Source organism: Desmodus rotundus, chromosome 5 (assembly GCF_022682495.2).
Source record: "Desmodus rotundus isolate HL8 chromosome 5, HLdesRot8A.1, whole genome shotgun sequence".
NCBI classification, from domain to species: domain Eukaryota; kingdom Metazoa; phylum Chordata; class Mammalia; order Chiroptera; family Phyllostomidae; genus Desmodus; species Desmodus rotundus.
The window spans coordinates 81,785,734-81,810,415 of NC_071391.1; the positions used below are offsets into that span (position 1 = coordinate 81,785,734).

The following is a 24,682-nucleotide window of genomic DNA, read 5'->3' on the forward strand; positions in this document are numbered from 1 at the left end:
TAGGTGACTACTGCAACCAAAACGTTTTACCTCAAGATAAAAAGGGGAAAAAAACACCATTTAAATGTTAGCAAACATGTAAAATACTTTATTTCTTTGCCAGTTCTTGCCAATTTACATGCTCTTATGGAGATTGTTTCTGAGCCCTATCAAATCCTCAAAAGTAAGGTGAGAAATTTACATAGTGTTTTTTACAAGAAGCCAGGGTTTTGTTTTTTTTAAATCTTCACCAGAGGATATGTTTATCAATTTTAGAGAGAGAGGAAGAAAGAGACAGAGAGAAACATTGATGTGACAGAGAAACATCGTTTGGTTAGTTGCCTCCTTTACACACCCAAACAGTGATCAAACCTGTAACCTACATACGTGCCCTGATGGGGAATCAAACCCAAATTCTATAAATATATGGGACGGCGCTCCAACCAACTGAGCAACCTGGCCAGAATGAAACCAGGGCTTTCAATCATCACCAGGGCCTACTCAGCATCACTAGCAACAAAGATGGAAATCATTTATCTAAAATGCTGTCTTAAGTTTTTACATTTAAAAATTAAGTCTGAATAAAAATAATTCAAGATATTTGTATTAGGATTTTAGTCTGATACTGAGAAATTTGAGTCAAAATAAATCCAAACCAGAAAAAAAAAATTTAAGGCAACTTTCTCCAGAGTTTTTATTTTAAAAAGCAAAAAAAAAAAAAAAGTGTCAAAGGAACCATCATTTCTTGGAAAAGGCCATTACTTCTACACATATTCCACCAACTAGTGTGTCTGCTTAATAATGATGTCATTAGCAGACAGATATGCCAATTCCCAAACCACACAGCCACACTCAGGAGCTCAGCACTCCCAGTGACAACTGTTCCAAGACCCCTGCAAATCTTATATTCCTCCAGACAAAAAAAGAAAAAGAAAAAGAAAGGAAGGAAGGGATGGAGGGAAGGAGAGAGGAAGGAAGGAAGCAAGGAAGCAAAGAAGGAAAAGCAATCTAATAGTACTTCTGGCTGAGCCTCCCAAGGTTCCTAGGAAGTACGGTGCTTGGGGAAGACCTGGCTCCACATAATGGTGGCTTATGAAGGATTTTAAAACACGATACAAGCACATGTGACAGCACTGACCAAGGACCCAGGCACAGGGTGCTTCAGTGGGTCTTGGCCTCCACACAGCACCACAGGGGTCTGGACATGGGAAGAAACAGCAAACACATCCATCATCCTCTTTATTAGAGCTGAGCTTTCTTTGCAAGTATCGTCAAAGAGAGTAGCAAAACCACCTGCTAAGGCAATTTTTCTTAAGTTTATCCTCCTTAACAATCAACGAATCTGGAGCTAAATCATTACTCCATTTTCCTACTATCTTATAAAATCCAACCTTCCCCTCCCCGTACAGTCCCCCTCCCACCATATAAACACACTCCATATACACATACCATGTACCCATCCCTCTGTCCCTTTGACTGTACCCCAATCCTCCACTCTGGTGTTCCTTTTTCTCCCCCACTCCCCTGAACCCCAGACCTTGAGACTCTGCTGCCTAGGCTATAAATCAGGACAACACTGAGAATGGCAAACAAAGGAGCAACTCTGAGAACTGACAGCTCAAGAACTGTGGCATTGAGTCTGCCCTTGAAGGTGCTGGCGGGGCCAGTTTTCCCACAGGACACCCCATACATCTCAAAATGACAGAGGGCAGGGCATCATTGGCTCAGCTAAAGACAGCTCAGCAGGGCTGCTACTCCAGTGAAGCAGTGGGTGCTCCAGAGAAGGGGCCTTCCCCAGGAATGAAACATGGCAGAAATGAAAGCACCTAGACAATAGATATGCAACACTTGCCATCCGGTATTATCTCTAAAATCTCTATAACTCCTTTCCTCAAAAGGAACATAAATGCGAGTGAGAAAAGGAGAGGCAGAGAGAAAGGAAGGAAAGGAGGGAAACAAAGGAGGGAGGGAGGAGAAAGAAAGAAGAAGGGAGCAAGGGAAGAAGGAAGGATGTCGGTCTACAATTCTAGTTTGGTATAAAAAGTGTGTTTTTTCTCCATACAGACATAGATCTGAGGTTCAATCCCAGTTTCAGAGACCAGGATTCTTAGGTAAGACCAGCCCTAAAAGCCTTCCACCGACAGCGTGTGGTTGAGCGCGTACCCATCACCATCCTCTTCCTCCAAAAGCAGCTTGTCGATGGTCAGGGAACTGATGGCTCTTCTGGGGTCTTCCATGTCCTGAAGGACTGGCTCAGGGATCGAGATGGGGAGCTGGACAAACTGGGGCCCGGACAGAGCTGGGGCCGGAGGCTGGTACTGCAGGGTGGACGTGGGCAGCGTGGACAGGGGCTGAGGCCATGGGAAGTAGGTGAGAGGTGCCTGGTGCTCTGGACCCTCCAGTTGGGGCCCCACTGTGGGTGTGGTGGCGCTTCTTGTCTGTGATGGGGCAGACACAGGACTGAGGGTTAGCAGCCCTGGAGTATTCACTGCCCACCCTTGTCCTCTAGAGGATCTCTATTTCCCCTAACTAGGCTCTTTCTTGCTGTCTCACTCCAGGGGTATCCATCTCCACCTACTCAAGGTCTCCCTGCAGGGAGAAGCCAGGTACACTTCTGTGTCCCTGACTCTGACTCACCAGCTCTACATCTTTGCTCATGCCACTTCCACATCTGAAGCTAATTTCATTGACTATAAAATTCATCCCAATTTCAGAGATATTAAAATGCTAACAATGGGGATATGCACCTTAAAATCAATGAAAATACTAACAATAAGACTATCACATAGCACAGTAGCTGTGTCACAAAGGTGGCCACAGTCCCGACCAGAGATAAAGACAATCCTGGCTGCACACAGCACCTTCAGCATTCTGAGGGCCCCTTGGGCCAACAACACAGCTCCACTTACCTTCCACGACCTCAGCATCCTCTGTCTCTGAGCTGGGCCCCTATGGCCACTGCAGCGACCTACAAAGGTCAGAGCCATGCTCCCAGGTACTCTAAGACAATGCCTCTCACATAGCGACCACCCTGCAAACCACAGGCCAAGCCTTCGAGAGAGATGGGGCCCACGCATTTACTATCTCCCACTGTTGAGGAAGCAGATAGAAGAGGAAAGTTTCTGCATGGAATGATGCATCAGGGGCCCAAGTGTGCCCCTACCACCCCTACCCTCCCTGTCATATTTCTCTCCAGTTGCCACCATGTCTTGAGACTAAACTATTAGTTATTTAGGAAGAGCTTATTTCAATGACCTGGGGACCTTGTTACAACAAAGATTCCAGTACAGGAGGTCAGGGGCGGGGCCTGGATTCTACATGTCTAATCAGATCTCAGATGATGCCAATGTGTCTGGTCCAGGGACCACAGATTAAGTAGCAAAGCTAAAGGGTTTTCTCCTATGGAATGAGGGAGCTGCAAAGTGTCTTATAGGCCTTCAGCTTCCTAACAATGCCTTATTATTTCCAATATTTCAAAAATCCAAATGGAAACCCATATTTTTTTTCATTTTACACCTGTGTAGGTCAATTGCAACTGCATGTTTCTTTGCTCAGGGATAGAATGACATCAACCCAGGGCCATGATTCATCTTATCCCCTGCTGATCGGGAGTGCCCACAGGGTAGCTCTTACCAGCTTTGATGAGTCAATTTACAAAATGGTAAAACAAATAAATTATTACTTGGTAAATATAGTTTGTTTGATACACAGAAACTTTCAAAGCAGGAGGTGGGAATGATGAAAGGATAAATAATGAAAGGAATCCTTGGTCATGAAATGGTTGGGAGCCATTAAGTCCCCCATCCCCAGCCCAGGCCCCCTGTTATGGAAATGAGTTAGCTGCCTGGAAGAGGTGTTGAATTAACTCCTTTCTGTCCAGCATCATGCAGGCCCCTGTATGCTGGGTGGCCAGATAGGCATGGGGTGGGAGGGTTCCTGCAGGCCATGCCTGGATGATGCTCAAAGGGCAGGGGAACATCAGGATAACACTGAGCCCTTGAGGGAAAGGAAGGGGTCTTAGAGAACTAAAGCAAGCTCCACCATCAAGGCTGGGCTCTGCAACTGCTCATGAGGCCTCAAGTCCACCTCCCAGTTTTCCTTGGACTAAAGCTGAACATAGCTATAACCATAGGCCTTTTGTCCTCTGAACACTCAAGGAATTCCCATTTCTTTAATCAAACAGATACCATTCACATTAAACTATTTCTCTTCCTTCTTCATTCCTGGGGGAGCAGGCCATTCCTCTCCATTTGGCACTTGAAAGCAGCCTTTGGTTAAAATTGTTAGTTGATTTGAGATAATTATAATAACTAGCACTTATTGAGTGCTTTCTCTATGCCAGAAACTATGCTGAGACCTCTACATGCATCATTCCATTGATCCTGACATCAACTCTCTTGTTAGGAGTCCCATTTTATAGATGAAGACAACAAGGCTCAGAGAAATGGAGTCACTTAGCCCAGGGTCACACAGCCAGGAAGTGAAGAGGCAAGAATTTGAACCCAAACAATCTGATACTAGAGGCATAACTCAAAAAATAACCCTGCATGTGGGTCAGACTCCATCAAAAGTACAGTTTTCTAAAATTGCGTATCCCCTGTTGCTCAGCCTAGAAGTCTCTGGTAAATCCCATTGTTAAGGGAATGATCATCCATTAACTTATCTGAATAGAAATAAAAGTCTAACTCTGGCAGGAGACCCCCTGAGATCTCACGTGGTACCCCATTTACTAAAAACTTAGACTTGTAACCCAGATTCACTGCTCACAGGGCCCCAGGGATGCTTTAGGACAGAGAAGCAGAATGCCTCAACCCCAAGGAGCATTAGGCATGGCAAGGGAGGCCAGGAGCCTTCTTTGTGGAAGATATTTTAGACCAATGGGAATAACAGCAGTCCTTCCAGGAGGACAAGGTGAACTTAGATGACCTAATTATTCTGGGAATCAAGAGCAAGGAAGACTGGGAGTTGGGAAGCCACCCATGTTCTAAAAGGGTGCCCTAGGCATGAGTTGGTGCAGCTCTGCCTTGTGTGACATACCGTGACATTAGTGATCAGTGGCTGGGAGGCGTAGGTCAGCACGGAGGAGGGCCCCACAACCGTGTAGCTGGGGCACACTGGCTGCACATACATGTCAGCCGAGTAAGGGCAGCTGACAGCTTCATGGGACACATACTCAGTGTAGGGTGTCCAGGGGGCCAGGGGCTGGAGGGTGGCAGGAGCAGGCTGAGAGAGCCAGCCAGCACACAGGGCCCCCTCCTCTGTCACTGTGGAGGCAGAGACCTCCATGTCAAGGCAGGAAGGACCTGTGGAAAGAAGGAAATTGCAGAGCTGCAGGCGCCAGCCGGGTGAGAGTCCTGGAGGAGCCCAAGGCTGTGGGGAGCTCTTACCCACTGTGGTGTATGTGGCCAGGGGCTGATGGGGCAGCACCACCTGGGGGAGAGAAAAAGACCAAGGTCAGTGTTCAGCCATCTCCAACTAGCCCCCTGCAGGAAATTTTCCCAGAGGGCCCCAGAGCAGGAGAGAATGGGGGGCCTTGTTAGAACAAAACACCCACCCCATCCTTAACCACCACCACTTCCACTTTTGAGGGATTCCTGCTTCCACTGAGCAAGAAGGCTGTGCACTTAGGGGACTGCTATTGTCCTCTTCCTCGGGGTTTCCAACTCACAACAGGATGTGCAAGTCATTTACTCACCCAGGCCCTGGCAGCAGCCCCAATGGCTTTGCTCAGTGGCCACACCAGCCCACATCCCTCATCCCTCTTTAAGGAATCACCAATTTGTTCTACCCCAAGTCCATTCTGCAACAGCCATAACCACGGCAAGGCGTGGCCTTTGTGCCCCAGTGAGCATCCCATGGGGCGGGGAAGTACATTCCTGCCCAACACCCTCCCCATACACACACTCTCCCTGTGGTCTCACCGCTGTGGGTGTGACCGCCGCCCCGCTGCTGGCATGGCCGCGTTTCCTCCTCAGCAGTTCCTTCACTGGCTCCTTTACACGGACACCCTGGTATGGCCGGGGTGGGGCCGGGGCTTGTTCTGGAGCTGTGGCTGTGGAAAGCATTGTCACTGGGGCTCATCTCCCTCCTCGGACAAGTCCCCACCTCAAAGTGCCTGCTCTCCTCAAGGGACTGCCTGCTCACCTAAGTTGTATATGAGCATGTGAGACTTCCTAGAATATTTCTCCCAGTATTTCTCCTACCCCCAACCCTCTATGGCTCTCCTCTACCCAGGCAATTAAGGACAAGCTCCTTAGTCTAGAATTGAACGTTCCTCACAGGGTGATCTCAACCCATTTTTCCAACCACATTGCACACTAAATATGACATGAACTCTGACTCCAGCCTGAAGGCCTATCTAGACTTCTCTACATGTTCTTTGCCTGTCTCACCTCCTCATCTTTACTTGGGATTTCCCATGGTCAGGATTTCCTCTCACTTTTCTTAACCTCTTAATTCTTCCTAACCCTAGGTTAGGGCGACCTTCCTGGACCACCCCAGCAGCCCAAAGAGATTTGTTTTATCCTACTGTCACTCAAACACTGCCAGACCTGGTTAGTATACACCATAGGGGGCAGTACAGGGCGACAGTCAGAGCAGGAACTCTGAGATTGCACAGGCCTCTAAACCTTCCCCTGTGACATAGTAGCTGTGAGGTCCTGGGCAAGTGACTATACCTCTCTGTGCCTCCTAATCTGCAATAATATCTTATTAAAGGAATGCTATAAGGAGTCACTGACATAAGTTAATGGGTAGCATAGTATATGCTTAGTATAAAATCAGATACAGAGTAAGCATTCAATTAATTTTTAGTCTACTATTTAATAATGTTATCTTTTTGGTATAAATTTCTGATGCCCCTAACTAGATTATAAATTTCTCAAGGTCAGATATGGTACTTTATTTCTCTATACCTTCCCAAGTAGTATGTTCATAATAAGCTTAGTAAGTTACTTGTTAATTAATTGATTGGATGATAAGTTAAAATGTGCTATCTGCCATTCCTCTTCCCTTTGCATCTCCCAGACCTTTGCATGGGCTGAAGTGAATGGTTCCGATGCTCCCCATGGCTCCCAGGACACATGACAAGTACCCCATGGTGATCCATGTGCCCAGGGGCATCCAGGCTTGTTCCCTTTGCCTTTTGTCATCAAAGCCAGGAAACCAAAGTGTGGCACAAGACCATAGGGTTCTTTCTATCCTGTCAGAGCAAGACAAAAGCAGCCATCACTGGGCAGTGACAATCTGCCTACCCAGACATGTAGCACTGGCCTGTAGGACTCACACGTGGGAATTCATTATCATCCACCGATAAGGGCCCGGAAGCCTGGGTATCTATAAAACCCGGATCTGCAGCACTGCCCTGGCTGAACTTTGCTTGGTAAACACTCAGCTGATAAGATCCCCTGCTTGACTCAGCACCAGGCCTCCACCTGTGCTCCAGGCACACTCGTGGCCTGGCCTCAAAGCTCAGCAGGCAGAGAAGGCAGCAGGACATGGCAAGGGGTGTCCGAGAGCCCAGGGAACACCTGGTGTGAAGTCAGAGAACCCCAAACTCAGTTGCATTCATGATGGCTTCTTAACCTGGCCAAGTAGCAACACAAGATACAGAGACCCAGGCTCTGCACCTGGAAAGTCTGATTCTAGGGGCCCAATGTAGGCCTAGGAATCCCAGGATTTTATAAAAGTCAGGTGATTTGGAAGCTGTGCTAAGAAGAGAGAACCACTAATAATTCATCCCTAATCTAATACAAGAAACTTTCTCCAACATCTACTAGGAGATTAATTTCCTCTTTTTAACATCCCCTGTCATAACAAAGGACTTCTACTAGTATTCATTCATTCTTTCAGATATCCCTCAGCACTAAGAATACATGGCTGAACAAAATAGGTGTGGCCTCCGCTGACAAGCACCTTGCAGTCCAGTGGGAAAGACAAGCATAAATAAAACGCTTGCAACTTGTGAATTCAGGCTGAAACGGGAGTGTATAGCAGGAGCCAGCCTGTTGTTGCCTGTGCCCCAGGACAACCTGTGCACCATCACCTTTGTTCGAAGTAGCAGCGACAATGGACTTGAGAGCCAAAAATACTTGTATTCAGAGGATTTATTTAATATCCCTGGGCCTCGGTTTTCTCATCTGTGAAATGGAGATAATAATTCCTGTCTCACACAATAGTTGTGAGGATTAACTGAAACAATACATGGGAAGCTCCCAAGCCAAGTCCAGCATATGGCAGATGTTCAATATATGTTATTTTTCTTCCCCTCCCTCCACCCGCTCCCACCCTGTCTGGAGAGCCGCAATATCTCATTCTCTACCATACCTGCCTCATGGTGACAAAGCACCACTTTCCCTTGAATTACCTAGCAATGAACCTCACAAATCATGATACATTAGTAGTTCCCTCATCTATAAAAAGATGATCATCGTGGTGTGTACCTTGTCAGGTAATTTGAGAATTATGTGTAAATACTTAGGATAGAGCTTGCACCGAGTAAGCATCGAATCAATGTGAGCTAATACAGGGTGGAGGAAAAGTAGGTTTACAGTTGTGAGTACACAAAACACAGAGTTTATTCTTGTATTATTATTTATTAATTACTGTATTATTTTCCATACTCACAATTGTAAACCTACTTTCCCCCTGACCCTGTATATTCATTACTAGCAGTAATGCAGCAGCCCTTTCCAGCATCTGTTGATGGGAGACCAGGTCCTCTGTAGAGTCTGAAAGAATATCACTTTCCTTCAGCTGTTTCTTAATGACATGTGTTGAATCCCTTCAACCTTCCTTCTACACACACCACTCCTGCACAAGTTCCACTTACCACTTCCCCTTATGATGGGATGCCCAGTGCTGACCACAGACCCCAGGTGTGGCCTGCCATGGCAGAGAACAGGGGCACCTGCCGTCCTACACTCTGCTTACTCATTCTCATAGTCGCCCACGGCCACTTCAGCTTTGTTCGTACCCATATCACTCACCCAAACTTGTCTCCAATTGGGTTTCCAGCTGTTCTTAGGCACAAAGTGTAGCCTGAGACATTCTGCACTCAGGAAACTCAGGGCACAGAGTTATTTGGGGGTCTGAGCACTGTGGTCACACTCTTAATTCAACTGGGGACAAGAAAGGCTTGATCTCACATGCACACATCTCAGACCAGATCAAAGAGAAGTATATAACCCCTACCCTCACCCGATTTGCATGTACATTTCTGGGGAAGGACGCAGAGCACTCCAGATCCCGCTCCCTCCTAGGAATAGACACTCCTAACACTTGACTGCAAAGTGGCCAGCTGGGCATTTCCAGGATCTTGTCAAGCAAGGCTTCCTGCCTCCTGTTGTTTTGGAATCAATGAACAAACAGGCCTTGGGGAGGTGCTATAGCAGAAGGCATCACCATCTGATGTCTGGAGTTCCTTGAAACCCAGTGTCAACAGGTGTGCCCTGGCACAACCACCATATGGAGAGCAGTACCTATTGCAGTCACAGAACTCCCACAGCTCCCCAGGATGTCCTGACTGCCCACCCGTGAGTGCACCGCCAACTGCCACAGAATCTTGTAACTGACTCCAGTGAATGAGCAACAGGGAGGGTGCTTCGGACTGTAGCTTTGCAAAGTGACTGGGAAATATCAGAATCTGAAGCTCAAGACAATTCCCACAAGAGCCCAACGGCCAAGTGTATTTGCAAGATGAAAACTTGAGATTGGTGCATTTCACACCAGCCTTAGTAAAGCAACAATAAACATTTCTAATTCTACAATAAACACTGTACTCCCTACTGCTACTGGCATGAGAAATGAGCCCACAAATACAAATTTGGAAAAGAAAAGAAGGTTGTCTGAAATCATGATTGCTTTGCTGTGGAGCTTCTGTATCCTTGCATTAAGCTCGCTTTAAAACAAATAAACTAGAATATTTAAAAGAAAAAAATTGATTGTTAAATGATTTCTTAAAATAATAATAATAAAAGAAGAGCCAGAGAAAATAAAACAGGAGATTTAAATAATATTAGAAGATAAAAATCCAATTTCCCAAAGTAGATAGAGTTGACCAGGGAATATAATACCCTCTTATGAAATTGCAGCTCTGGGTAACCCCCCTCAAAGCCTGAAGCTTTCTCACCATTTATCCTGTGGTCTGAAGGCTCTGTAAGTCTCCTGTGGGCATCCAAGTATCCATCACTGAGAAAAAACTTTTCACCTAAACACAAGCCCCTTGGCCCTCATTGAGAATCTCATTTTTCAGGCAGAAACTTCTGCCATATTGCCTTTCCACCACTGGAAATCAGTCACCAGTGGAGTTTTGGAGGGGGAAAATACTCATTTACAGAAAAACCTATGAATTCAGCCCCAGTAAGGGCTTCCCTTTTTCAAAAAGAGCAACTAGAAAATCTGAAGGTATAAAAAGTCAGCAGAAGACATTTCAGTTCCCCCTGCCACACACCCGGACATGCTCCACATCACAAAAATAAGAGTTCTGCAGCTGCTGCTCTGCTGGAGAGCATAGACCATGACGGCTGCGAGCCAGTCGACTGGACACCTCAGACAGTGCTCTGGCTACATGTAGGCACTGTGCTTGCTTTGCACCAAGCTTAGGGAATATGTGGATTCTACTGATTTAAATAAACATGGCCCTCCAGTGCCTTGATGAAGGCATGCTAAATATCACCGAGGAAATATGCAAAATTGTCAGCTCTTGTTTATTTAGTGACCCCATGCAAACCACATTCATGCCAAAGTGAGGACTCTGCTTTCCTAGCAGAGCTGACACCCAGGCATTGGTCGCTGGAAGTTGTGCTCTGGGAGGCTGTAAGAGAGCCCTCTCCAGACAGGTGTTCCCTAGAACAGCCGTCAAGATGCTCTTAAAAGAAGACTCTCCTCCCAACCAATGTCCTGCTACAGATTTCCAAAGAACCAGCATAGCCAGGCAATAATTTGGACACCGGTTGGACCAGCTGCTGTAACTAACGGCTAGGTGGGATGCAGAATAAGCCCACATTTTTCTCACCAGGGAACCAGGAAGACAAACCTCTCCTACCCGTCTTGACTGTCTAGCTCTCTGAAGCCAGTTTCCATTTACAACTGAGTGGTTGCACCTCAAGGCCTCTGAACAGGGCCATTTTGAAAGACAAAACCCTCCCTACCCAAAAGGACACGTGATACACTATTAATCCTTCCAAGTAACCACAGTAAATATTTTTCTCTCTTGCTGTTGAATCTTCAGTATTATTTTTATAAAAAGACCCATTAAGAAGAAATACAAATAATTTTCTCTTTACTTGTAGCAAAACCAAAAACAAATAATTGAACAATAGGAATTCAAGCCTTCAAGCCTAGGGCTAACAAACTTGCCCTAGCTTCTAACTGGAAAAAAAAAAAAAGCTAGCTGACACTTTTCCCTTTAACGTAAAGAAGTTTGTTTATGTTCTAGGCCTATAATCATTGAGGCCTCCTGGGAAAGTTTAGCTCAGGTCGGCTAAAGGATTACTGAGATCCTTAATTTAAACACTAAAGCAAGTGTTCTTCCTATACTGAAGGTCTGAGTGTCAAAGTTTTCAAATTTGTTCTTTCCATTCACAGACAATGGCTGATTTTTTTCCAAACAGGAAGAAAGAACTTGGGCTTTGGCCAAAATAGGACTTGACACGCTACAAAAGAGGTTTTCCCGACCAATTTACACTAGATTGTAGTTAATTTTTTTTTAATATAGGCCAACAAAGAGAACTCATATGCATGTCAATGTAGGCTTTCTATTCACCAATGTTTGAACTGAAAGGCCCCTGCAGCCAGGAAATATCAACACTATATATTCTAGCAATCTGGATAACACCCAGGGCAGAGGGGGAAAGGTGGTTTTAAAGAAGGTGTTCCAGAGATATGAGAAAGTGGAACCTCTACTGCATTACAGTTTGATCTTGCTTGTAAGACTGCTTGGACAGCCCATGAGGACTTAAGTCTTGTTGTCTTTATGTCTCTGTCTAAAGATCTCAAAGACCAAAGACGGTGGCTGACTCCATTTCTCTGGTCTGATTGGAGAAAGAAAGGGCATGTGCCCTCCCTGCATCCCCATTCTGTGAGACATATTCCCATCAGCCCTCACAGAGCTCACTCATCAACCATAGGCCACTAGGAAAGACTAAGGAGGGCCATGGGCACTTAGAATTTCCCCAGAACTTTAAGCAAGCATAAAGGACCTTCAGGGAATACCCTGACAAAGAGGAGCCAGGAGAAGTTCCTCAAGTATGTTTAGGATGACTGCAGAGGATTGTTCAATTTAGAACCAGAGAGCCCCAGACCAAAAGGGTCTAGGAGCCAAGTGATCCCTACAAAAAGGAAGCCACAGCCAGCCTGGAATGGACACCCACAGTGATTGCACTCCTCTCAAACTCTTTTAGGCTTAAGTAGGGAGCCTATCTACTCACAGGCCACTCTCATGCACCAAGCTCCTGCCTAAGATGTCCCCTCTCTACAGCCTCAGAATTACATGGATTGTCCCAAATGTTCTGAATTCCCTACCCCATACATGACCTTGGACAGGGTCAGTCAAAAGGCCTGTACTGCCAGAGCCTTCAGATTCCTCATAGGCACTGCTGCTGGGGCATCCTTCCTCAGCACTTTTCAGCACCTTTCATACGACTCATCCATCCTCCTTCTAAACCTCCTGCAGACCAGGAAGACAGGGAAGGCTGTTGCATTCTGCTCTCTACTCCCAGAGACAGTGTCAGTGTAACGTCTTTTCTGTGTGGAGACTCAAGTATGTTGAATGAATGCATGCCAAGGGTCCACGGGTTTCCTCACTTACTACCTTAACTCCCAGGCACTCAGAAATGAACACACTCACCTTTGTGATGTTCTATGCCTCAAAAAGATTTTGACACAAATAATTTCATGTGAGGCTTCACCACAACTTCTGAAATAGGCCAGGGATCTCTTCCTCTTACCCTATTTTTCACTGATGAGGAAAGTGATGCTCGGAGGTGTTAAGTGACTTGCCCAAGGACTGCACTTGTAAATAACAGTGATTAACTAAACCCAGGACCTCTGATTCCAAGCATAGTCCATTTCTGCTTCACTGCCTGCTTCCTCCCCACCCAAGCAAGTCACGTTTATTTCTCTAGGTAACAATGGAGGTCAGGCATAGAATGGTCCACTGTCCCATTCTAACCCTCCTTCCTCCAATTGGAGTCTGGGCTTGGACCACCCTGATTCAGTCTGCCTTGATGGCCAATTCCCCCCAAGAAATGTTGTTGACAAACCGAAAGAGAAGAGAAAAGTCCATGAGAAGCTTACCAGCAGTCTGCTCACATGAGGAGTGACGAGAACTGAGAGACCCAAGCAATTCCCCGCAAAGTTTTATTTTTGGTATTTTCGACTGAAATGACAGTGGATAGGTCCACCTGAGAAAGCAGCTGCATCTGCCTGCCTTTTACGGAAACTTGGGTCACCAAAGCAGAAAGGGCTCCCATCTCAGATGCATCATGCTCCAGGGTAGGAGCAAGACCAGGAGACCCCTGGCAGAGCATTCATTGAACAAGTACTTGCTGAGTAGATAAACCACATCCTTGCTATCATGGAGCTTATTGTCTAGTCTGGTGGGGTATAAAGACCTAATCAAATAATTGTGCAAACAAGCCTAGAATCACAAACTGTAACAGAGCTGCATCTGCCTCAGAGTTGAAATGTTCTGTCTTGTCTGGCTCATCCGGCTGGTTTCTACCTACACTTGCTTCGGTAGGGTTTGCATGACCAGCAAGCTGGGTGCCCCAGTCTATAGGAGCTGTGCAAAGAGAAAAGAGCCATGATCATTCTATCCCAATGCAGAGAGACTGCTCTGGGGCCAGGCTCAGCCCATATCAAGATACACAAAATAACCCCAGATGTCCAGAGTCCTTCCCCAGCCCAGGGATCCTGAATAAACCCAAAGATGTTTTCACCAGCTAGCCCTATCCCTTCCTGCCTGATGAGCCCACTGGAGAAGACCAGTCCTAGGATCTCAGATTCTAAGATGCAAATCAGCTGGCCCAGAGGTTCTATACTGAGTCTCAAATAAAATATCCTAGAATTCAAATTTTCAGGGGCTTTTGATTCAGACTACCCTCAATGAAATCAGAGCCCACCTCCATCTAAGGGTGGACATATTTCCATTGGGAGGGAAAGAAGCATCTAATGCAACCCTAAAATTCTCGGTATTGAGAAGTGTTATGGTATTGTTTAGGACTCAAGTGTTATGGTATTGCTGTCTCATTTTGAACAGCTACTACATAGCTTATCGCTGTGTGATTCTCGGCAAATCACTTAACCTGCATGTGTCTCAGTTTCCCTATTTGCAAAATGAGATAATATCCATCCATTGGATTATCATGAGGAAAGTATAAAATTAACACAGTTAAACACTGAGTATATAACAGCTGCTCAGCATGTAGCTGATTCTCCTTTGATCTCAGCCAAAAATCCTTGGCCCTTCATTCATCAGAGAAAGCCCTGACGGTGGCCCTAACTATGCCCTGTCCTGCTACATCCTGACACTGAATGTCTCTCTCCTCAATACACTCAGGGTCTTCTGCCGCCAGCCAGGCCTGTCTCAACCCGCCTTCATTGTTCTCCTAGAGGTCATCCCTCAGATTCCTGGGGCTGGTTTCCCCAAGTAGCAGGAAAGCCCTGTTTAGGACACAAGGAAGCCAATGATGCTGCAGAGAGACTGGTCCAAGACCTCACATGCAAACAGAACAAGCCTGGACAGGAGGAGTCAAAATCCTGACACTGGCCTCTTGTAAGACACCATAAGCTAAGCAGGAGGGCTTCTTTCTTCAGAAGCCACCAGAGAATTAGGTTTGTGGCAGATTTGACTTTTTAAAGGACGACCCCAACAAGGAGCATGTTGGAGATTTTTGAGTGGCAAACAAAGTAAGGTGGCATGCCCTTGTCCTGACATCAGGTGTGGCCCATCAAAGAAACTGTATCTCCAAAAGGATAGGGACATAGCCATGATTAAGGCCATAGTCATAGATACTTTTTCAAAGGGCTCTTCAGTGGTCAGAAAAGGGACTTTTTTCATCTATTAGGGCAAGGCAGACTTCTGGCTGTCATATCCGGCACTGTCTCAGCTTTATTAACAGCAGCAGGGATGAAAAACGGGAAGAAGGGACCCACACTGAGAGCATAGGACCATATCAGGGGGTGAACCAACCCCAGGTGCCCACCCAAATTCTATAGAAAGGCAACACCTAAGTGAGGATGTGGAACAGAGGAGACTGATACTTCTTTCCTTAGTAGATCAAGACCTGTGTCCTGAATCTAGCATTGCCAGTCTGACATAGAGCAGGAAAAACCTGTGGTTAGGCAGCTGGGGGAGAGTAAATTTAATTGCTTGTCCCTTAATTTAAACAACCTAGTTTGGAATTTTCAAGACCAAAGAGATTTTTACAAAAGAAATAAACTTTTCCCTAGACCCTCAAACATGGATCACTTCCTTGGAGGAAGGACTCTTTAAACCCAACAGCAACTGCGTATTTGGGGTCTGACCCACTTACCCAAGTCCCAGGGCTCATGGTAGCCTGGGGTATAGCCTATATAAGTGAAAGTAGCCCTGATTTTTGGTTCCTGATGTAAGATATAACTGCCAGTCAAAATGAACTTTTTTTCTAGGTCTCTGGTTTACTAACCAATGGCTCCATGATATTGAGGGGGAGGGCAGGGGATTCCCTTGTGAAAGACACTGGAGAAATTGTTCAAATATGAAGCCTAGGAAAGAAGTCACTTGTTCAGTCTTTAAGAAATATGTCCCCCTTTTAATTCACAAGATACCCATATAGACTGAAAGCATGATCTTCACAGCCTCAAAGCTCCGTGGAGACCAATTTAACATGCTTCACAGTGACTCACTTTGCTCTAGGAATGAGGTCCTTACCCTGGAAATAACCAAGGACCTATGACCAGCTGTTAGGGATCTTGCTGAAGGAATGGAGGATTGGTCCAGGTCAGGGCTGTCATTCTGTGTAATCTAAAGAACCTGGGATACAGCAAAGGTGCCTGCAGCTGCCAAAATAGAGAAGGAAGTGGAGGAATAAATGAGTGATCTGAGCTCTGATATGCCCCCAAAACTGCTCCATTTTTATTTTTGTGTTGGAGCTCTGCAATAGATTTTGTTTGAATAAAGCAATTTATGACAAAAATGTTGTAGATGTCAACCTAGGTATCCTTGTATTTTCTTCCCAACACTCATATTTATGTCCTAAGATGTCTCTTCACTCCCAGTATCTATGCAAAAAGTCTGATTATCATTTATTCTTGAGGCTTCATATCCAATGCCATATGCTCCACGACACCTTCCTTAATTCCATTTTTGCTTCCCTCCTGTTGAAGATAATTCTGTCATTGGATGGATGCGTGCATGCATGGGATGATAAATGGATGGTTGATTTTCCTTATACACCTTTCTTTCTTGAATTTTGTGGCTTTCATTCAGCATTCAAACTTGCTCCTATTTTCAATCCTCTTACCTCTCTTTCTTCCTTTCTTTTCCCTCTCCCAAGCATTTCTCAGTTCTAGAAAGTTATAACTTTGGACTCTTTCCCTCTTACAATTAAATTTATGATTCTTTCCAGATGATTGAAAGGTAATTCAGCTTTTCTTAAACGTGGTCAAATCCTTTCTGGTCCCAACACCTGGTCTGAGAATGACCCTGGTTTATAATGTTTTGGCTACTTGCTCTTCCCAGAAAGTGATACTAATGAAACCATTACTAAGAAAAGAGCCAGCACATTGCTGTTTCAGTTTTCGGTATCATCTGTGCTATTTTTTGCATACTCAAGTGTCATACTCCCCGCAGATAGATTATAAACACCTCAGTTCAATCTTGTAAAATAAAAAAACAAATATAAGTTTGCCAGTCAGTACAAGCCTTCTGTCATCACTCTTTATGAGGCTGGTGGGAAACTGTGGCCCAAGCTCCAAGTTCAGTAAGAGAATGGCCAGCTGAACTGTCAGCATAAGCCCTGATCACTAGTCTCACCATAAATTACAAGACTGGAAATATGTGTCCTGCTATTTCACAAGAAATGCAGAACTCAGAGGCCACACAAATCATAATGTAGAGTTAGCTGCATAACCTTTGTCCTCAGAGGTAAAAGTGAGAGAAAATGAGAAAATAACAATAGTAATTAATATTTATTGAGTATTGAGCGTTTCCTTAATGCTGAGCACTGTTGTGAACACCTACCCCAACCCTATGAAGAACCACATTCTCATGGTATATATAAGGAAATGGCAGCAGAGCGAGGCTAGTAGGCTTGTCAGCATTATATGACCAGTGAGGCATAAATCTAGGATTCAAACTCAGGTCTACCTGCCCCAGCGGCTCACTTTAAACCACTAAGGGCAAAGAAAGAACACAGATGTCACCCTCTAATTCAAAATTAAACCCTACTCTCTATACCTTGCTTTCCACACCCCTACCTCCACACACACACACACACACACACGTGTGTGCGTGAATTTGTGCAGACACACACGAAAAGGGATGGCCTGACTCTTCTGAAGTCTAGACAGTTTAAGGAAGCAGGAAGTGCCAAGGAGAGAGAAGTCTTGGCCCCCAGCACAAGCTGCCACACAGGACTCTCCATTAGTGCTGCCCAGAAAACAGGAGAACTGGGCTATTTGGGGGAGCTTCTAGGTCTCTCTCTCCCATTTGAGTCCTGCTTTGCAGCTACGGTATCTGCAAAGAGCCTCATAGAGGAGGTATAGCAGCAGGGGAATGACCTTATTTCTTTCAATAAGTAAACTGAAACATGTGCACTGAGAATAAGTTTTCAACATATTGAAGGGCATTTACACCTGTTTCCATTTTTCTTTATTCTAAACAACATCAAATATCCTTTTACATTTTTATCATATAAATATAAACACAGAAAATTACATTAAGACATATATGGAGTTCAATAAATTATTATTAATTTGCTAAATAATTCAAGGAACATAATATTGAAAACTCCAGAAGTCTCCCTCACATTCCCTCTCAAACATTCCTTTCTCTCCTCTCCAAAGTTTACAAGTATTATGGCTTCTGACATTGTCTATTAGTTTTTTGATTTTTAAACTTTACATGAAGAGAATAAATGAGTAAATAATTATTATGTTTGCATTATTTGGCTCAAAATTGGATTTGTTTATCTCTTTACATGTAGTTGTATTTTAATGTTTTTATTGTTAAAGTATTTTTATTGTATGAGTGAATTACTAACCCAGTTTTTAAGCTTCAGTTTTCTCATCTATGAAATGGAGCTTAAAACAAAACCTACCTCAGAGAGTTTTTATTACATTTCAGTGAGATAATACATTCAAAGTGTGGCAAAAACCAACAGTTGCTACACCCAACATCAGCCTTCTCCTTCCTTAATAACAACCCAGGCAATGTGGAGGGTGGCAACGTGCCCAGCTAAAAAATTACACCATTCTCCCTTACAGATAGAACTGACCATTAAATGTCAGCAGAAGTATCATATTGGAGGAGAGCAATGATGGAGAGACATGGTCTTTTTGCCTTTCCCTCATCTTCTTCTTTGTTGTCCAGATGTGATGGCTGGAGCTACAGTGGCAACAATGAGGCAACCTTGAGGACAAAAGCCATATGCCAAGGACAGCAGACCAGAAAGACAGAAGTAGCCTGGGACATTGTGGGCACTATAGAGACTCTGTAGAGTCCCGCACAGCCTACTATAAACTTCTTCTTGTGAGAGAATGTATATCACTGTCTTGTTTAAATCCATGTTGTTTCTGGTCTCTTTACTAGCAACCAAATATAATCCAGACTGATCCAAAAGAACATTTGGTACACTGCACAGCGTCAAATAAGTACTCCATGCCCCATAGCTAATATTCATCCCTCTGAAGATAATTGAACATTTCCTGCTCACAGCAGCACAATGTTCAAAAGTGTGTTAGATGCCATCTCTTTCAACCTCCAGGTCAGTAGTGCTCACATTGACTACACAGTAGAACCACCTGGGAAGCATTTGCAAACTTAATGCCCAGGGGCATTTAAAGAGAACCTCTGGGTTGGGAGCTAGGCATCAGCATTTCTTAAATGTCCCAGAACATTCCAACACGTAGCCAAGTTTGAAAAGCAGTGCTCTAAGCAGATGCAAGAATTGCTTCTGTCAAACTAAGGACTCGAGTTTGAAAATGTGTATTTATGTTGTATATGCACTCATGAAAGCTCAGTAAGTTGAGCTGGAAAAGGAGTTCAGTGAAGTTCAATCTCCTTGCCCTGAGCCAGGAAAAGGCAAGTCCCATTTTACTGCTGAACACGTGAGACCCTGAGCAATTAGGTGGCTGCCTAAGACCCACATGACTGGAAAGTACAGTCCATGGGCTTTCTTTGTCCATAGCCTCACACGACAGGACCACAGGGTTTCAAAGAAGGCCTCCCCATCCTAGGCAGGCCCTCTCTTCTCAAGCAGTTGTTGAACAAGAATGAGAAAACTGGAGTGTTGCTAAATATTTCATAAAGTTGAAAATTATATTAATTTCATGATCATCATTAATTGGCCAACTATGGTTTGGTTGGCTCAAAGTGAAAAATTGATGGACATCCTTACTTTATGGGCACATAAACTTTAGAAATAAGTCAGAGGGAAAAATACCTTTACTTTGAAAAAATTTAAAAGCAACACTTTACAAGACTTCTAATGATGTGAATTAAGTGTTCAGATATTTAGCTAACAGTTGTAGATGACCTTGATTCTTTTTGTTTCTCACAATAGAGCAGTTTTGCAGCTTTGAACTTAAAGAGAGATTTCAAAATCTATGACTCAGGAACTTTCTGGGTATAGAGGGAGACAAAGCTGGCATTTTTCTTTGGTAAATACAGAGAGAAGGAAGTGAAGTTCCACCTTGAAAATCATCTGCTCTTTTACCAATTAATGTGTGTGCTTAGTGGACGTGTATCACTTATTCCGCCTCCTTCTGTGCTTGGGAATCCCTGTGTGTCTTCTGGATCCTACTTTTCCTTATCAACAAAACCACCGAATTGATAAATACACTTGGTAAGAAATAAAGGTGCTTACTAGGCTTCTTAAGTAAGCAAAGGTGGTAACAGAATAGAAATGTTAAGCAGCACTCCACAAACCTAAATTATTTCTTTTTGTAACTTTGCCTGAATTTATGCAGGTGATAGAGTTCCCAAAATTGTATATATATTACAGGTTTTCCTTATCTTTAACTGCATTTTTATCTGCCTCAAACTAGTTGGCCATTTTGTGGAACCCTAGAGTAAATCCAGAGGTCTGTTAATGAGAATTTTGAGACTCTAGTTTATCTTCCTGGTGAACCTCTGCCCTGTGAAAGCTGTCTGAAAGCAAAGGCACATCCATACACAATAATTTGATAATAACTATTCCCTGTTCTTAGGTGCCTCCTTGGGCACTACGCCAAAGAAATGCCAAGGCTCAGAGTATGACAGCAAGACAACCAGCTAATTCAGAGAACATCAGTCAGGCCTCCCTTCCGTCATCACAAAGACCTTTCCCTAACACAAGTGACAACAAGAAAAAACAGTTGTTACTTCATTTTCTAATGGGTGGGATTGAGTTCATTACATACAATTTCATTGATTTTAAAGAGGAAGTCAACCAAATCTGATTTAGGCATGGTGCAAATCACCTACTCAACTGACTGCAAGCTTTACCTGCATTGGTGTTGGCATTGTGTGATCCCAGGATACTGAGTGACCTACGGAAATGAATACCAAAGCAACTACCCATGTCAGTGTAGACCCCAGGTCAGCAGACCATTCCTGTAAAGGGGCAGATAGTAAATATTTTAGGCTTTGCAGGGTCTCTGTGGCAACTTCTCTCCTGTTGTAGCAAAAACAACCCCAGACAATATGTAACCTGTAAAATTGTATTTACACAACCAGGTGTCAAGACTGATTTGGCACCCTGGCCATTGTGTGCCAACCCCTGATTTAGATAAACCCTTGGAAACAGTTTGTAAGAGCCTATCATTCAATATTCTGACTATGAATTTCTGACTATGACTTTTTAACTATTCTAATCAAAGTATGGAAAAGGAGAGACATGAGGGAATTTGTCATAACCCTGATAACTCCAGGTGGGCCCGAGGGAGGTGTCCGGGAGGATGTAGGCTCTCTCATTACTGTTATTACTTATCAGGAGATTGACAACACATCCTGCATTCTCTAATTTAGCTCTGAGAAAAAAACGTGTAAGGCAGGGATTAGGTCCCCCCGCCATATTCTAGGTTTTTACGAATGTAAGGTTAAATAATTCAGGTGCAGAGCCAACTTTCAAATCCAGACTTGTCCCTCTCCATCACTCCTGCTGTCTCTGATGCAGTTAGTAGATGGCCTTAACAAGGGCTTCTTGTTGGGGTGGATGTTAAAGCTTCACATCCACGAGAGACCTGCAGGACCAAGTGCAGAAGCCTGGGGCAGAATTGCAAGTAGAGTGACTTCTTTAACTAATTGATCAGCCAAGCAAATCTTGAGCCCAAGGATGAGGCTTTAAGATTTCCACTTCTGCGTGCCAGCAGTTCTGAGCTGATCTGAACCAAAAGCCCCTGTTCACATTTAGTCCACAAACAAGGGTCATGGGTCAGGTAGGGAGGAGGCAACAATTACAAAGTGAATGTTTTCTTAACCCTTTCCAGAACCTGCAGTACAGTCATTTCAGCTCATGCCTTGAGGGTGTTTTCTGAAAAAAGAAAGTGCCCTTTCAGCACTCTTGGTGTCTGATTTCAAACCCTGCCCTTCCATCAGGTGATTCTAAGCTGACAAATGTTGCCCTGTTTTTACTGGTTTTCACACAGGGTTTAGTCACCCAGGTGCCCTTTGTGCCCTTGGTACCCTAGACAAGGGCCTTACTTGGATTCAGAGTAAGAGGAGGGGTCCAGCACCCAGGGCCCTTCCTAAGTTCCTTTAAGGTGCCAAAGAACAGTTAAGGAGCATTTTAATTGTGTGCATCTAACACTGAGAATGTTCACACAGTTATTCCACTGACAAGCTTTCGGTGCGGTCTTCCTAAGGATGGAGTTTTGTGGCCCCTGATTTGACTTCAGGTATGAGCAGGGAACATTCCTCCAGCATCCCTTTTTATAAAATTTCTAGTCGCTTAGGTGGAATTAAAGAAGGAAAATGTAGTGTGTAACCAAGAGGGGAGAATATGAACAGAGGGAAGCAACTCCTGCCTCAGACACTGAAGCACAACCAGAGCAACCAACACTATTTCAGTGGTATCTCAGCTTACTGAGGACAGCTCTGCAGAATGGGTATTATCTTTACCCCATTTTACATGTGAGAAACACAAAAATTAAGACTAAAAGGAGAGTGACTTGCTCTGAGTAGATTGGAACCAAAGCAGAAGTCCCTCCAGGGGATCACACAAAACCCACTGATTCAGAGCTAAGTGAATGGCCCAGGGACACATAGCAGCTCCCAGTAAAGATATTTATGCCCACCTGCCCTCAGCCGCACGGCACTCCCACAGGGCTGGGTGCCAGTGTCCCCAAAACTAGGGTCCTGCTTAATGCTCCTTCAGGTAGCAGTTGCACACCACCCACACTAGAATATCCCCAATTATCTTGGAAGGATTGCATAACTCTCAGATCTAAATTAGAATTCATTTCTTTTTAAAAAGTTGCATCTTGCCAATATGATGCGACTCCACGATCTGAGAAATTTTGAAATCACTCCTCATATTACATATTAACCAGCTCAATTCCAGAGAGTTTACACAAGAAATAAAGAAACAATGAACTGGTGATAAAGTGACTGTAAGTTATGTTTTAATCAATGAAAGTGTATTTTCAGAACTTTAAGGGCTCCAATAAAATATCTTTTTATAAAATAAATACTTTCTGTAATTTATCTTTTTCTGTAAATCTAGATCCTCTTATATTAAGTTTGCTTGAGGTAGGGCATACCTGAATTCATTAAAGGACATTTTGAACCCCTAAGTACCTTTAAAAAAACCAATAGAGCAATTTTTTGGTAATATTTCTTTCTTGAGGAAGTACAGAACTGAGCCCCAATAAGATTCAACAATCATGAAGCCATTGAGTTGACTTTGTTATTTCAAGAAAGGAATGTTGTAGATAATCTCTGTGTGATTTCAGTTATTAATAACACGAGTCTCCGTTCAGTCCCACATAATGGAAAATAAAGTTCACAGTTGTTCCATCCAACTCCAGGAATAAACATTAAGATTCAAGATAAACCTGCTGCCCTTTTGCACTGGTACACACAAGTCCTGCCACAGAATGAGAAGATTGACAAGAGGCAAGACAGTGAAGTGGGTAAAGACATGCTTGACAAAGCCAACTTTCCAAATTGTCCCCTCTGAAACAAATCACATCTTTAGTAGGCAGAAAGCTCAGTAACTCAGCCCTGGCCAGCATGGCTCAGGCGGTTGGAGCATCATCCCGTAAACCAAAAGGTTGCAGCCCCATACCCAAACAAGGCACATGCCTAAGTTGCAGGTTCAGTCCCTGATCAGGTTGTGTGCAAGAGGCAGCCGATCACTATTTCTCTCTCACATTGATGTTTCTTTCCCTCTCTCCCTCCCTTCTCCTCCTTCTGTCTAAAATCAATGACCATGTCCTCGGGTGAGAATTAAAAAAAGAAGAAAAAGAAGAAAGAAAGGAAGGAAAGAAAGGAAGAAAGAGAAGAAAAGAAGAAAGAGAAGGAAAGAAGGAAAGAAAGAAAGAAAAGAAAAGAAAAGAAAAGAAAAGAAAAGAAAAGAAAAGAAAAGAAAAGAAAAGAAAAGAAAAGAAAAAAGAAAAGAAAAGAAAAGAAAGAGAGAAAAGGAAAGCTCAGTAACTCAGAGAGAAATAGGCCCATGGAATTGAACCATGGGCCAAAAAGTAGCTGTTTATAAAATAAAGTGAAGTAAAGAACTCCACGGCTTTCCCCTCCCAACCCCAAACCAATATCACATTTGGCTGTTGTTTGTGAATCATAAATTGCCCTTTCTTCACCACAGTGATTCATGCACAGCTGTGAAGTTACAATGAGCTGTCCCTCCTTGGAACAGTAGTTCATTCCCCTTCAACCTGGAAAATCAGCATCACCTCTGACAGGCCGGTTTCTCCACCAGGCTCTGTCTCGCCCACCTCACTCCTCCCTGCTCTCCTGCCTGGGAACACAGACTCCTGTGGCCCCCTTCACCACCACCACCTCTTCAAAGACAGGCTCACTGGTGAGCCCCAAGCCCCTACCCATGCTGATACGGCTCTGACAGCCACGGCCAAACCACTTACATTTTTGCCAGAGCATGGCCTGTGACAGGATGTTGCCTTTTTTCTTTGAAGCAGACAGTTTGGCTTCTTTAATGTGAGACCTGAGTGTGCTTGCCTCCAGTGTAGCCACTGCTTGCTCAGAGGCAGTTTCCTCAGCTTTTTAAACGCCCAGGTTCCCGCTGCGCAGGGGCACAACGTCATCACATCCTCCCACCTCAGGCACCCATGCACTTGGTCTTCAGCAGGCTGCCTATCAGCCAGCGTGCGCACCCTCGGAGGCCCAGTGGCTACAGACCACTTCACTCCAAGAGCCAGTCAGCTGGATCTGAACAACAACACAGCACACGAAGCCGTGGTCCTTCAGACGTGGCCACAGACTGTGATGTGATGTAGGGTGAGTGTGAGAGTGTGTCTGAGTGGGAACTGTGTGACCATGTGTGTCAAG

General features: G+C 44.4%; 1 protein-coding gene across 1 annotated transcript; it reads right to left on the bottom strand.

Moving 5' to 3' along the window:
- POU2AF1 (POU class 2 homeobox associating factor 1) lies at positions 1 to 24,453 on the bottom strand. Its single transcript, XM_024570906.4, is given in 6 exon segments — positions 1 to 2,417; positions 5,017 to 5,282; positions 5,367 to 5,409; positions 5,901 to 6,031; positions 24,259 to 24,382; positions 24,385 to 24,453. Coding segments are annotated over 6 exon segments (933 nt in total). The 5' UTR covers positions 24,439 to 24,453; the 3' UTR covers positions 1 to 2,102.
- Positions 24,454 to 24,682: the final 229 nt, after the last annotated feature.